Source organism: Branchiostoma lanceolatum, chromosome 2, assembly GCF_035083965.1.
Source record: "Branchiostoma lanceolatum isolate klBraLanc5 chromosome 2, klBraLanc5.hap2, whole genome shotgun sequence".
NCBI classification, from domain to species: Eukaryota; Metazoa; Chordata; class Leptocardii; order Amphioxiformes; family Branchiostomatidae; genus Branchiostoma; species Branchiostoma lanceolatum.
In genome coordinates this window covers 26271203-26285548 of record NC_089723.1, presented here as the reverse complement: position 1 = coordinate 26285548, position 14346 = coordinate 26271203, and the positions used below count along the sequence as shown (strand labels likewise).

At 41.9% G+C, this 14346-nt stretch overlaps 2 protein-coding genes across 4 annotated transcripts; one reads left to right on the top strand and one right to left on the bottom strand.

The window, feature by feature from the left end:
- Window positions 1-91: 91 nt before the first annotated feature.
- Window positions 92-4753, bottom strand: LOC136428239 (triadin-like). Its single transcript, XM_066417599.1, has 7 exons — window positions 4680-4753; window positions 3120-3197; window positions 2503-2712; window positions 1967-2044; window positions 1529-1677; window positions 1164-1283; window positions 92-1016 (listed from the first exon to the last, which is right to left on the bottom strand). Exons 2-7 carry the CDS (start codon window positions 3166-3168, stop codon window positions 759-761), a joined length of 864 nt encoding a protein of 287 aa, XP_066273696.1. The 5' UTR covers window positions 3169-3197; window positions 4680-4753; the 3' UTR covers window positions 92-758.
- Window positions 4754-5370: 617 nt separating this feature from the next.
- Window positions 5371-14085, top strand: LOC136428237 (uncharacterized). Of its 3 annotated transcripts, none has more exons than XM_066417594.1 (9): window positions 5371-5630; window positions 6621-6771; window positions 8753-8871; window positions 9187-9308; window positions 10097-10223; window positions 10621-10731; window positions 12396-12553; window positions 12812-12931; window positions 13078-14085. In XM_066417594.1, exons 3-9 carry the CDS (start codon window positions 8796-8798, stop codon window positions 13333-13335), a joined length of 972 nt encoding a protein of 323 aa, XP_066273691.1. In that variant the 5' UTR covers window positions 5371-5630; window positions 6621-6771; window positions 8753-8795; the 3' UTR covers window positions 13336-14085. The 3 variants fall into 3 exon arrangements, with proteins under 3 accessions (XP_066273691.1, XP_066273690.1, XP_066273692.1); XM_066417593.1 differs by having other exon boundaries at window positions 5371-5698; XM_066417595.1 differs by having other exon boundaries at window positions 5375-5698; window positions 10097-10199.
- Window positions 14086-14346: the final 261 nt, after the last annotated feature.

Below are 14346 nucleotides of genomic sequence, written 5' to 3'. Positions count from 1 at the left end.
ATATTACGCAACGTACGTACACAACATGCCTTAACACGTCATGACACTAAAGGCATACACACTCCTAACAAACCTAAGAAACCAACGAACCTTAAGGGTATCTATTGAATCTTTATTGCACAATACACGAATGCAAATGCAACTGCAATTGAACAAGTGATCGCACAATTCGTAGATACCAATAGATACGAACAGTGAATATCAAATAAGGTCTGCGGTAAAATTCTTCGTTTGCTTTTGTAAGGTTTGCTATTTGAGTTTATAAATTTCAAACTCGGGAAATAAGCTTGCCAATTTCTAATGTATCTAGCTTTTATCTACAATCAACAGCCCTCTTTCTGTATGTATCATTTTCTAAAACTTCCAGCAACAAATCACGTAAAATCCATGGCGCCCGTCGTTCTATTTGTATCTATACTAGCGTAAGTCCTGGCCCAAAACCGTTCTGAAAGGAGAAAGCTTACTACCCGATGTGCCACTAGGCACGGGAGGATCTACGTCTAAGTAATACTAGCGTAAGATTCCTTTCCTTTTTTACACTAAAACGCTGTCACATTTTGCTTCTTCTAATAGTTATGCTGTTAGACACTAAGTATTTACAAATCCAAACTCATACCTAGCACACCTTTAACAAAAGAGCAGATACATCAAAAGTCATGTCTGCGATAGTTGAGTATTAGGGCGATAGTTTTCGTTTTTCACTGAGTGGACATCGCTAATCACATGTTACAAGTTTGTGCTTTACATCATAGCCAAAGCTATCCCTTCAGAGTCTGCACAACGCTTGCCATAAGTTCGTCAAAGTGCGGCCCCTGCCAAGGATTCTTCTTGGATTCTTTTGTAAAGTCGATGTACAGGAGCTGTGCGAACGGCATGGCCATGGGGCCCTTTGGCGGCCAGCTTGTTTTCTCAAGCAGGACGGGCACGATAGGTTTCTTGAGGTTGTACGCAAGCGCGACTTCGTTCCTACAGTTGGCAGATTTTGTGTACTTCGGAGTGACGCAGCTGATGACGACCTGACGGGATGAATAAAGGCGTCAGGAGTCTTATAGAGAAAAGTATGAAACTGAAATCAAGAAACAGATAGATCGAGAAGGATAGTGACCATAACTTATTCCTCTAAAGACACTGCTGTCTAGAAAATAGAACATTGAAAGTCTAACCTTGGTCTGCCTCATGCCCTTGTCTATCGCGGCGTACAGTTTGTCTCCACCGCCCATCTCCTTAATGTCCATCCAGCAGCTGTAGCCCTTCTCCTCCAACATTTCACGGAGCTGGATCACCTAATGTAGAAATACAATCTTTTTGACACAACGACTTTGACTTTTGATAAAAGTACAACGACTTTCATAAGACCTTGTCCACAGCTGTAGCCCTTCTTCTCCAACATAGCATGGAGCTGGATCATCTGAACGGTCGTAAGTGGTTTCGTGTGCCCCTTGGCAGCTTTCGCTTTTTCAAAGTGAATTTTCTTCTGCATATTTTTGACACGAATCCATGTGAGTGATAGAGATGTTCTTTGCCCTACCTGTTTCTGGTGGTCCCACTGGTAGGACAGGAACACTTGCACCGGTCCGAGGTCGCTAACGGAAGTTTTCTTCATCTTCTTGGCCACTTCCTCCTCAGTCTCGACAGACGGCTTTGATGTCAATGAAGAGACGAACCCCTTCATCTTATCTACACGGAGACATACACAGAGTTAGCTGTGTCTGACTTCGCGTTCGAACATAAATGTAGCCAATTTCAACTGTTAAACTGCGGGTGTTGATATACGTACAAACGGCAGGGGGCGCAATTGCCTACAAGCTTTTTTCCGAATCAACTAACTAGTATTCGCTTCTTTTTTCAATTCCGAGTCAAGACTAGGTCTACATCGTTGTTTACTTACAATTTGAGAGAAAACAATATCACATCGTTTTTTTTTTTTCAATCAGACTCGAATCAGGATTCCATGATGAAATATTACCCCCGAATCCTGGCTTCTTTTCCTTGTCATCGTTATCTGCGTCTTTCTCTTTCTTCTTTTTCTTCTCTGCTTCCGCCTCTGCAAAGAGAGAAGATGTTCCTTTAATCAGGTAAGTTTTTATACAGGAACAAAACAGAAAACTACTGACGTTTGTGATGATATAGGAATTTAGTAAAACACTGCCAAAGGCCAACTAAAGGAGAGGTATCCATTGCTAACACAATTCGCTTTATTTACGCATTGATGTTTTCCAGCAGGCTACAGGATACACATTCGGCAGGGAGGATAAGAATACTCAAACAGAGTTTCAAGTAACTTGCAGGTGTAGATATACCTACAAACGATAGAGGGCGCAGATGTAACACGTAAACTCAGCCTACAAGCCCTTTCCGGATCGACTTATCAGCGTTGGCTTCTTTTCCAATTCCTGCAACACTCCTGCGGATAGGCTTACTTCGTTGTATGGTTGCCGTTTTACAGCGGCTTTTCAGACTCGCGATCGAATCAGCCATTTAATGATGAAAATGAAATTCTACCCCTTATTCCGGGCTTCTTCTCTTTGCCATCATTATCTGCGTCTTTCTCTTTCTTCTTTTTCTTCTGTGTTTCTGCCTCTTTGGCTTTGCTCTCTGCTTCTTCTTTCTGTTTCTTCTTTTTCTTCTGGATTTCTGTCTCTTTGCCATCATTATCTGTGTCTTTCTCTTTCTTCTTTTTCTTGTCTTTGGATTCTGTCTCCTTGGTCGTATCTGCGGTACAAGGTGAACGAAGACGTTCCTTTTATCAAGATGTAACGTTCAAAAGATAGAAAAAAGTTCTGCTGCAGTACCAAGGTTAGATACCTGGGGGCCCCAAATCGACCTTTACCTTTGCCTTCCCATTACCTACCCACATACCAAAAACCATCATAATCCATTGAAAAGTTCTTGAGTTATGCTGACTACAAAAATCCGGAAACGCAAACAGATACACAGAGACACACACACACACACACACACACACACACACACACACACACACACACACACACACACACACACACACACACACACACACACACACACACACACACACACACACTAAACTATATCTCCATTTTTCATGGAGATAATAAAGCCCCTGTCACACATACTAACGAACGTTTTAGATGACAAACCTTTGGTTTGGACGGTTTTCCCATCGGTCTTCATCCATGTTAAACTCATGATGGCCAGCACTGTCTCTTCTTCACAGGTTAGTATCCAGGTATTTCATGCAAACAACAAAAAAAAGACAATTCAGTAAACGGAAGGTTATAAGAAACTGCTTCTTCAGACGATGTTTCTGCAAGTGACTTCCTTCTCTCGCGGATTCATGACTCATCGACAACGGTAAAACAAAATGATTCAAGAAATCCCACACTCTAATTCTAACATCCGGGATCTCCCGATATCAGGAGAAGCGGTTAGTCCAGGTTATAAACCGCGCTAGTGACAATGTACACCCCGAGGGGTTAAGATCGTATCACCCCGAGAGGTTACGATTAGTAGTCACACCGTCAAAAACAAAGTTCAGCATTGTGATTGAGCCTTTTGAAAGACATCCCCACAAACACAGTACTACCGTGGCATCGTGTAGCGCAATCGGCAGGGTGTTTCGCTCACAGCTTACACGGCTTTCCTCACTTCACTCAGGAGTAAATGAGTACCTAGCTTCGGTCAGGGACGTCCCTCGGATTTTGATGAGAGCCACACCTCGAGCACGTTAAATAAATAATAATAAAGAACCCACTGCACTTATCGAAAAAAGTAGGGGTCCTTCCCGGTGTTAGTGGTTCAAAACCTACAGTCCTATGACCGCGCATGGGTTCGCCCTTAGCCTCCGGCTAGTTGGGCAACCCTGGCATGTACATACTGAACCAATAAATAAATAAAAAAACACAGTACACAAAACTCTAATATTGCACTATACATCTATACATATGTATATATAAGGTATGGAATAGAAAGGACGTAGTACTGTGCTGTATAACTTATGAAACAGGAGGCTGAATGCAGTGATTCCTGTGTCAAATTAAACCTATTTCCACTTGAATGCATCACTTGTGGCGTTCATTAAGTACTGAGTGTGGACAGTATGCAGATCAAAAACTCTAAAGTAATCAAAACCTTCACAAACACAGCGTCAATCACGTCGTCGGCGTTGTCGTAGATAACGATGAGTTTATGATGACAGCAATGTCGCGTTCAAGTTGATGTGATGCATGAATGAATCGAGGTGTTTTTCTCATTTTTTTATTACGTGATCAGGGTCGCAATAGACCGTAAAGAACTCAAGGTTCCCAGAATTCGCAGGGGGAGGGGCATTTCGTAAACCGTAAGGCTAGTGAATCTACCCTTATATCGGCAAAACGTGGTCCATAAGGACAGTCTAACGTTTCGAATTCATTCATGACACATAGCTAAATACAAAATACCGGTAGACCTTTTGATTAAATCAAGTGGTCTCAATAAACTGAAGGTGCGAGAAAAATCAGAGAAATGTCAGGTACCACAGAGATTAGGTTACCGTCTGACAAATGGTTGTCTGTGCCAGTTTGGCGATAATTCCAACGCTTTCACACTGATAGGGCACTAAGATGTCCAGGCGGTTCAATGGCCAAGAAAGGTAAGTGGATTTAAAGCAATATAGTTGCAGAATTATCCATACGAAGAATAAAGGTGAAATGCGTACATACCGGTGACGATAGACCTTGTCACTTTTGTCTGTTGTGACACGAGACTGTTTAGGGGGTTCTCAGTAAATTTGTACACAGATCGTCGATTAGTTTCTGGCGGGAGATTCGTTAGGAACGAGAGACTGCTGATCGTGTGTAGAATGTTCTACAATATAAAATGTAGTCGCACCTCGACCACTAGAATCCTCTCGGTTTCGTAGTATGCCTTATTTGTATGTGTGTATCATAATGGTGTGTACATGTGTGTGTGTGTGTGTGTGTGTGTGTGTGTGTGTGTGTGTGTGTGTGTGTGTGTGGTGACTGTGCGTGTTTGTGTATGTATGTATGTATGTATGTATGTATGTGTGTATGTATGTATGTATGTATGTATGTATGGGTGTGCGTGTGTGTGTGCGTGTGTGAGCGTGTGTGTGTGTACTCATATGTACGTGTGTGTGTGTGTGTGTGTGTGTGTATGTGTAGTTGTTTCGTGGCATACAAGACAGACATACAATGAAAAAGTTAACGACATTGTTAATGACATATTAGTATTGTGAAGGACCAAGTGAACAGGTGGCTATGGTTTTGTTTTCATAAATCAGCCCAACCAAGAGGCGGAAAGCTGAATTGCTTGAACTATGACATGTTCCCCTGCTTTGAACAATGCCTATTCAGTTGTAAATCATACATGCCAAGTCCGAGGCCCGAGGACATCAAGACAAACAGAGTTCCACCTTTAACCTTCCACTATTTGCTCACTCCAATTGATTAATTTCATTCAACTCTTCCTAGTTTAAGACTGACTGATATACAGAATTTCATCCAGTGAAAATAGTCAAGCTCTAAGCAAGGAGGTTATATATAACCTCCTTGCTCTAAGGGATCGACACTAGACGCTTTCTAGTTGGCGGCTGGCGACGTTGGGAGCGGGCCAAAGCTAACAAGGCTGGACTCCAGGCAACATGTTTCTGCGTATGTTTAACTCTTTATTTTGTCGCCCTTGCCTTTCTGCTGCGTCAGCCAACGTTACACTGCATCAGGTGAAACTTTATCCCTTGCCGATTTGCTTAGGTGATCGATGTTAAACATTGAAGGCTACTCAAGTATAGCGTGCGAACTGTGCTAATTACATTGTGCAAGTCCTCAGGGGGTTGGTTGAAGCGTGGTGTTTTTGACTGGGTGGCTGTTTTTCACTAGCAGCCCGACATTGTTATGCTGCTTGTCTGGCCGGTAAAGGTGTTTGCATTGTCGTCTGCATTGTATATCGCCGGCAGGTTGGTGGAAAGATTGGAAGGAAGCGACCGGCTATTCAGGACAAAAATCGTACATTGAATAAGAGCAAGGAATTTTTCATGGCCTTTCATGACTTTTCATAACTCTTTGGATATGTAGATGAAGCAAATTAATGAGTAGATCTAGAAAGATAACGTTAAGTACGTGTAGCGGACAAAAAATAATTTCTAACATAATGACTTCGCAACTGTATTGGTCATCGTTTTGGTGGGTTGAATGAGGTCCTAGGTATATGTAGCTGAAAACACTTAGCTATATTTAGTGGCGGTTACTGAATACTGACCCTGTTCAATCACAAGATCCGGAAATACACTCCTTTTTCCGAGAAGTAAGGATCGGACACTTGCTCACTCCATTACGAAGTGACATCAATTTCCGCTTGATAATCATAATTCGCGGAAATAAGGCATACTACGAAACCTAGAGGATTTGCATGGTCGATGTGCGACTACACTTTATACTGTAGAACATTTTCTGCGGCCAGCAGTCTAAGTCTCTACCAGGCTAACTACACCAGCTATAGGGGGAATATTTGCCAGGGAAGTTTGGCCACCAGAGGGTTTCATTTGAAGGCGCGGGTGATTTTATCAACCGTACCGTGGACTGACTCTTAGTCTACGGGCCAATTATTCCTTTTTTTCCCGAATTCTACGATCCATGCGCCCGTAGGAAGGCCTGGTGGACGCTACACCAGTCTATCGTTACTGACGAGCCTCCCGCCAGAAAGTATTCCACGACTGCTTTGCGTACAAATTTACTGAGAACCCCCTAGACAGCCTCGAGACCAAGCAGACAAAAGTGACACGGCTTGTCGTCACCGGTATGTACGCATTTCACTTTTATTCCTTTTATGAGTGTTTCTGCAACAAGATTGCTGCAAATTGACTTGTCCTACCTTGACATTTTTAGTGCATATAACGTTATATCAATATCAGTGTGGATAGCTTTGGAATTATAGCCAAACTTGCACAGACGACCACTTGTTTGACTGTAAACTAAGGTCTCTGCTTCCAGACATTTCTATGATTTTTCTCGCACCTTTGCATTCAGACCACTGGACTATGCTAAAGGGTAGTTTCCATTCAGATATGCGTCATGATTTAAAAGTTAGACTGTCTTTTGGACCACATTTTGCCGATATGTGGGTAGAACCACTGGCCTTGTGCCCAAGATGCCCCCCTCCCTAAGAATTCTGTCGACCTTCGTTATGGTCTACTGCGTCCCTGACATCAAGTCAACATTACAAGCACCAAACTACCTCTCGGAAAAACGTGGCAATTCAACACCTCTACTTGAACGTGACATTTTTGTCACCAACTTGTCCTTTTGTGCGACTTGATTGAAGCTGTCATTCTGACGTTTTTTTGTGTGTACTGTCGTAGATAATGTACAGTAGGTTAAGTGGACTTGGGTTTCACAATCAATGAATGTGTCTCCGGTTTCATACGTTTTACAGTACTACTTCTTTGCTAATTCATATATTGTTATGAAGAGATGTATTTTATGATGCACCATAAGTCTAAGAGTTTTGTGTACTGTGTTTGTGGATATGTCTTTCAACAGGCTCAATCACAATGCTGAACTTTGTTTTCGACGGTGTGCACTACTAGGTTAGCCTGGATGCCTTCACAGGTCAGCTTCTCGGCTTAGGGCCAACATGTTCCCAAGGACATTTCACCACAGTCCCCTCGAGATAGACCCTGAGAGTGTTTCTCAGCTTTAAAGGCTGTGGTAAGATGTCCTTGGGAGCCTGTCGGCTTTAGAGCCGGAGAAGTATCCTGTGTAATTCCTGGAAACAATCTGGCACCAAGGCTAGTCTAGATACGATCTTAACATCTCGGGGTGTGCCCTACGATTTACAACCCGGACTTTCCGCTTTTCTTAAAATCGACAGATCAAGAATGTAAGAATGAGAGTGTGGGTTTTCTTGAATCAATGCAGCATGTTCATTTTTTTCGTTGATATCCAACAATGATAATGGAGCTTACAGATGAACGTGTGTATCAATTTAGTTATGATATTGTGTCTGTTGATGCAAGCTAAAGAAAATTTCACGGAAACAGACAAGCGTGTAACGTTATGTTACTCGAAATGAATCACTTTTGTTGGCTTCTGCTTGTTTGTTTGCTTTCTCCTTTTCTTTATTTACTTGTTAATTTTCGAAATTTCTTGGAATGATCGTTATTGGTAGTAACAGTTCAGTATATCCTTGCACCCCATCCGCTTATAGACCTTATAGACTCCCCTTGTCCACTTATACAGATAACTTAAAGGTGTCAAGTCTTCCATGCTTCTTGGGGTGGTGATTGATCATCTGCAGTTTACATTGAGTTGTGCAGGTGTACTGTGACTGTCGCCATGGCAACCGTCTTTGTTCGCGCGTCCCTTTGTCAGTAAATTAAGCAGTCTGTATGCTTGCGTCCCCTGCGTACGTGAGCAAAAGGAAAGCATGAACAGATGTCATTCAGGTCACATACTTCGGTTCGTTGGTTCGTTTCCGTATGTTGCTTGTTTAGTTAAGTGGATTCTCTCGGAATCTGTGACTTTATACAGCCAAGCAACACTGGCGTTCAAATCATGTGGAGTTAACTTTCTGTGGAGGTATATAATACCACAATGCATAGATTACACAAACCAGTGAACCAGACAACAGAAAGTCTCAAGTTCAATTCAAGTTCATAATCCTTTGAGGCGTGCGAGGGGGAAGTCACCAGAATGTCTGAAAAAAACACAACTAACAATCGTCTCTTTACCATGTTCGTTTGATTGAACTGTCTTGCTTTCATTTATTTGTATGTAAGACCTGGATACTAGCCTGTGTTGAGGAGTCCAAACCGGCACACCATGATTCGACAGGGAAACGTGAAATGGACGACCACGACAACTGTGACCAAAAATGGGAAAACCGTCCAAACCAAAGGTTTGTTATCTTAAATGTCTTTAACATCAACTTGGAATGAATACATGTAATCGACAAATATCACCATTTGTGTTAGTTGTATGTTTTTCTCAAAATCTGAGCCCATAGTATTCATTATAGTGAATAAGTGTTGCAAACAATATTGGTAAATAACAGGAGGTACGGTGATAAGTCACAACAAACTGATGTCTTTGTTTACGTGCACGTGAACAAAGTTGAGTTAGTGTTGCAATAATCGTACGTACAGCAAGTATCTATTACTTTTGTGCCTCATTTTGGTTGGTACCCCCTTCTAATTTCATCTGTACCTTTCAGACAGCGGAACTGGAGTCCCGGGCGGGAGACGGTCTCCTCTGTTTGGAGCAGGGCTAGCCTCTGATCCCATGTTCGACCTGGGAATGGGGAACATGGACGGTTTCCTGTCTGTTGAACCACGGGTATTTCTTTAGGGAACAAGAAATCCAAGACCTCATACCTTAGTTTTTGTGAATTTCCTGTTCTATTCATTATTGTGAATCTCCCGCTGACTCTGTCTAATACATTTTCCCACTGGCATTACACATGCATAGACATGTAGCAGGTGATCAGGTACAGGAAATGAGATAACTTTAATATTCTGGGACATTTCTGGGACCTTTGACATAATTTCCTGTCAGTATCCCCGACCTGCATGTGGAAGCCATCTTGTGGGTTGGGTGGAGGTGTGCATTTTGACCTCCAATTCAACCTTCACTACCTGTCGGTCTGCTACTTTCCACTTTACTTCCTGTCATTCTACTGCAAATCTAATCGAAAGGGTTTAGTTCATTATGCCCTCAACAAAACTATCGTAATGTCTTACTTTGAGTTTATTCTGCACCACAGAAATCATTCTATTTGATCAATGGATTGCTGTGCCATTTTGGTCTGTAAGATAGATTGTGTTATTGACTGTATTGATTAGATTTACGTCAGAAAATGTTAGCCTCTACCAGGCTCCAGACGTGGCCTGAAAGAGTAGAAATCGGCCAAACAGACAAATAACGTACCAGAGGAGTTGACCGGCCGATAGATACAGTTTGCCACGTCAGGACAGTATCTATCGCCCTCCTCTGGTATGTTTTCTGTCTATTCGGCCGATTTCTACTCTTTCCAGCGATGTCTGGAGCCTGGTAGAGGCCAGGAAAATTTAGAAGATTCATGCGGCATCAATAAACACATGGCTATTTATAATCTCGTTCGGTAGCCGAGACGGGCCTCGTCTCCATCTCTGCTTGTACCTGGAGGAAGAAGCCCGTCACCAACAATGTTTGTACACGAAAGGCGAAGCCCATCCTTAACTCCCACTGGTACGTTCCACGAACCCATGAGATGTGAGCACTCCGGTCCACCCTGTTGAACGTGAACCAGTGTTAGCCTCTAAAGCAGGCTCTCTGGGCCTTTTTTAAAATACACTTCTTACTGATTACTTATTTTTGCACTGGGTTGTCTGTGCAGCCAGCCCTTAACCATGGCCTAATGGTTACGGGCTGGCTGCACAGACGATCCAGTTCAAAAAGCCTGCTAGATTACATCAATAAGGCTACATTAAACATGAAGATAGCAACCAAAGGTCGCCTGCTCTCGGGGGTTCTTTGGATTTTAGCATTTCATTGATCGGACCGTCAGTTGTTGTTGCTGTTGTTGTATTTTGTTGTGTTGTGTTGTTTGTGTTCAAAATCTTACATCCGAGGCAGGTATTAAAGGAACACCTTCGTTCTCATTGCACAGTCGGTACAACCACGGTCCACACGGAAGTCAAGACAAAATCTCTTGACAAGAAGAAGAAGAAGGAAAAAGACGCAGAGAACGACGGCAAAGAGAAGAAGCCCGGAATTACGGGTATTGTTTTTATGTTTAGCCATACCTAGTATGGCTCAACATATTGTTTTTACTCAGGTTTCTTCTCCTGTCAAATCTTCAAATCGATTCGTCTCTGTCATTTTTATACCAAATGACCTGAAATTTGATACAAAGGTAATGTAGGCAAAAACCAATGTTTTTTTATTTTATATTGACCTTGAAAGTGATTTTATTGAGGTTTTTATGACCAATGATGCATATCTTGGCCTCCTGCGCCCTGGTATTTCAACCGAATGACCTGAAATTTGCTGTATATGTGCCTTGAACAAATATTTAAAGGACTACATTCCAATTTTTGGCATACATTTCTTCCAAACGATTTATTTTGGGCTTTCTTGACAATATTTGCCACTTCTGTCACTTCCAATACTACATATGACCTAAAGGTCAGTGACCCCAAGTGCCTTGCATGCCTGTGAGCCTTGCGACCACCTGATTGGTCAATTGAGTTAATCTAATTATCTGGCGCAGGTGTGCTAGTACAGTGAGTATTCATGCCAAATATGGTATGGGAATTCCTAGGACATGTGATTACATGGCTTTGTTCACTCTTTTTTGAACAAAGATACACATCTCCAGTTCCTATGTATTAAACCATAATAATGTGAAATCTGGCATGTGCCTTGGTCATGTACACAGGCCCTCATTCAAATGTTTGGCATACAGCCTTTCAAAACGATTTTTTAAACAAAGAATTTTTTCGTTTCGTTATTTTCAACCCAAAGTGTATACTATTGAATCATGCATTCAAACAAAGGGGTGTCACATTTTTATATTTCACCCAAACTATCGCTGAAATATGTTGTTTTTGGTCATTTTCTTCTTCTCCTGTCAAATCTTCATATATATCATTATGTATACTATGGAAAACTTCATTCTTCCCTGGGGTTGATCTTTTTTAATTCAATTTTGAACTGGGTTGATTATGCGCAAGAGTGTAATTTTCAGCGGATATTTTTCGACTGGTCTAGTTTACATGGAGATGGCACAGAATATCCCATTCTTGCAAGGGGAGGATTCTTTAATTATTTCTTTCAATTTTGAGCTGGAATGATTATGAAAAAGTCTATTTGTTAGCAGAAGTGTATTTGTTAATCAATAAGTGGGTATGGTTTTGGACTGGTCCATATTGTGTTGAGGTGCTACTGGAAGACTCCATTCCTGTATGGAGAGACTGATAATTGTTTTTAAACTCAATTTTGGACTGGGGTGATCCATTTTTTTAGTGGAAGTATTTTAGAATGGTCCATCGTTATTTTGGGAGAGTCAATTTTTTGCATGGCGAGTAGTATGGCTAAACATGCTGTATTTGCTCGCAAATGTTGCCTTTCTAGTTTTATAATGGAATTCTGCTAGAGTTTGATTATAAAAGGTGCTGTGACGTCGTTTTCTAGCTCAGGCTATAACCATACAACGATACAACAAAGCTATTCTAGACCCCACATACTTGGTTCAGCAATTGAAAAAGAACCGAACAGTTGATCCGGAAAAGGCGCTTGTAGCTGATGTTATATGTATGCGTTACAACTGCGTCCCCTATCGTTTGTACGTATATCAACACCTGCAGTCTGACAGTTACGTTGGAACGGAAGGTCCCACACAGCTTGGAAGTTAGTCCTAACTCTTTTGATGTCTCCGTGTAGATAAGGTGAAAGATTTCGTCTCGTCATCTGTGTCCAAGTTGACATCAAAGTCTCCGACTCCCGAGGAGGAAGTGACCGAGAAGATGAAGAAAACTTGCGTTAGCGACCTCGGGCCGGTGCAAGTGTTCCTGTCCTACCAGTGGGACCACCAGAAACAGGTAGGGCAAAGGACATCTCTGTCATTCCAAGGAGGTTTTATATATAAAGCCTCCTTGGTCATTCACAGGTCTTTGTATTGAAAAAATGCAGAAGAAAATTTACTTACCTAGGGGCACACGAAACCACATAAGACCACTAAATACTAAATATGTCTACATTAGATGATATGTTGGAGGAGAAGGGCTACAGCTGTGGACAAGATCTTGCGAAAGTCGCTGTACCTTTGTTTTGTCAATAATATTGTATTTCTACATTAGGTGATCCAGCTCCATGACATGTTGGAGGAGAAGGGCTACAGCTGCTGGATGGACATTAAGGAGATGGGCGGTGGAGACAAACTGTACGCCGCGATAGACAAGGGCATGAGGCAGGCCAAGGTTAGACTTTCAATGTTCTGTGTTTTAGACCGTAGCAAGTTTAAGGGCATAGGGAGTCACTATACCGTCTAGATGTGATGTCGTAATTCTTATCTGTCTATATTGACAAAGCATTCAGAAAACCCCTCTTACGGTGTTCTCCCTAGGTCGTCATCAGCTGCGTCACTCCGAAGTACACAGAGTCTGCCAACTGTAGGAACGAAGTCGCGCTTGCGCACAGTCTGAAGAAAACAATCGTTCCCGTCCTGCTGGAGAAAACGAGCTGGCCGCCAGAGGGCCCCATGGCCATGCCGTTCGCACAGCTCCTATACATCGACTTTACAAAGGAATCCAAGAGGCATCCTTGGCAGGGGCCGCACTTTGACGAACTCATGACAAGCGTTGAGCATAGTATTAAGGGATAGCTTTGATTATAAACGAAATTTGATGCACAAACATGTGATCAGCGATATCTAGTCTTTGAAAAACGGAAACCATCGCCCGTTGACTGTGCTGTCGCAGTTCAGTAACATGTCCGAGTTGCTAGTCTCGATGTGTGTGATCCTTTGTAATAAAGGTGTACTGGGTGTTAGTTTGGTTTCTTCAGGATATTGATTTGAGATAAAAGTTAGATACACTATGAATTTTCAGTTGTGCTGAGAACGGATCTTATAAATCTCAATAGCGAGCCTTACAGTAGCAAACGAAGAATTGTACCTTAGACCTTATTTGATACTCACTGTCTGTCACTATTTGTGCCAACGATGTGTACTTGAAATATGACTCTTCATTTGCAATAGCTTTGCAAAAGATTCAACAGATACTTCTTACAGGTTAGGAGTGTATATGGCTTAAGTATGAATCTTAAAGAAAATCAGGTACTTTCCTGCAAAAAGAATGTGTGTGGTTGACCAACCTGGATGCAAAACTGTTTTATCGTTACCATGAAAGAAGATTTTATGCTGTTGTAAAATCTTTCATTCAAACAGCGTCAGACATAAACTAGAAAAAACACCGGTACCATGTGTCAGACTCTGTACAGTGGAGCAGAGCAGACTTATTTGAAGCATTTAGGAGAAAACATGGCCAGCCATGTTGAAGAAATTGGTTTGTACATTTCTGAACATTCATCAAACATTGCTAATGGACACCACGAATAAACAGTCAAAATAGCATTGTCTTGTGAATTTGTCTATATGCCATCTTTGTCTGAAGCTTGTTTTGTTTAGATCCACTGCCAGTATTTCATTTACTCGCTTGACAAGGATATTAATTCTTTCACATGACACTTGGTAGTGACGACCTTAAGAGACGTCTTGAAATTCATTTAGCCAAGGATGAAGGTTTTGTAAGAAGATGGTTCTTCGGCTAGAATATGCCTCAGCATATTGGATATTGGGAGTTCAGGTGCGTAGAGATTTTGAGTATGGCGTTGG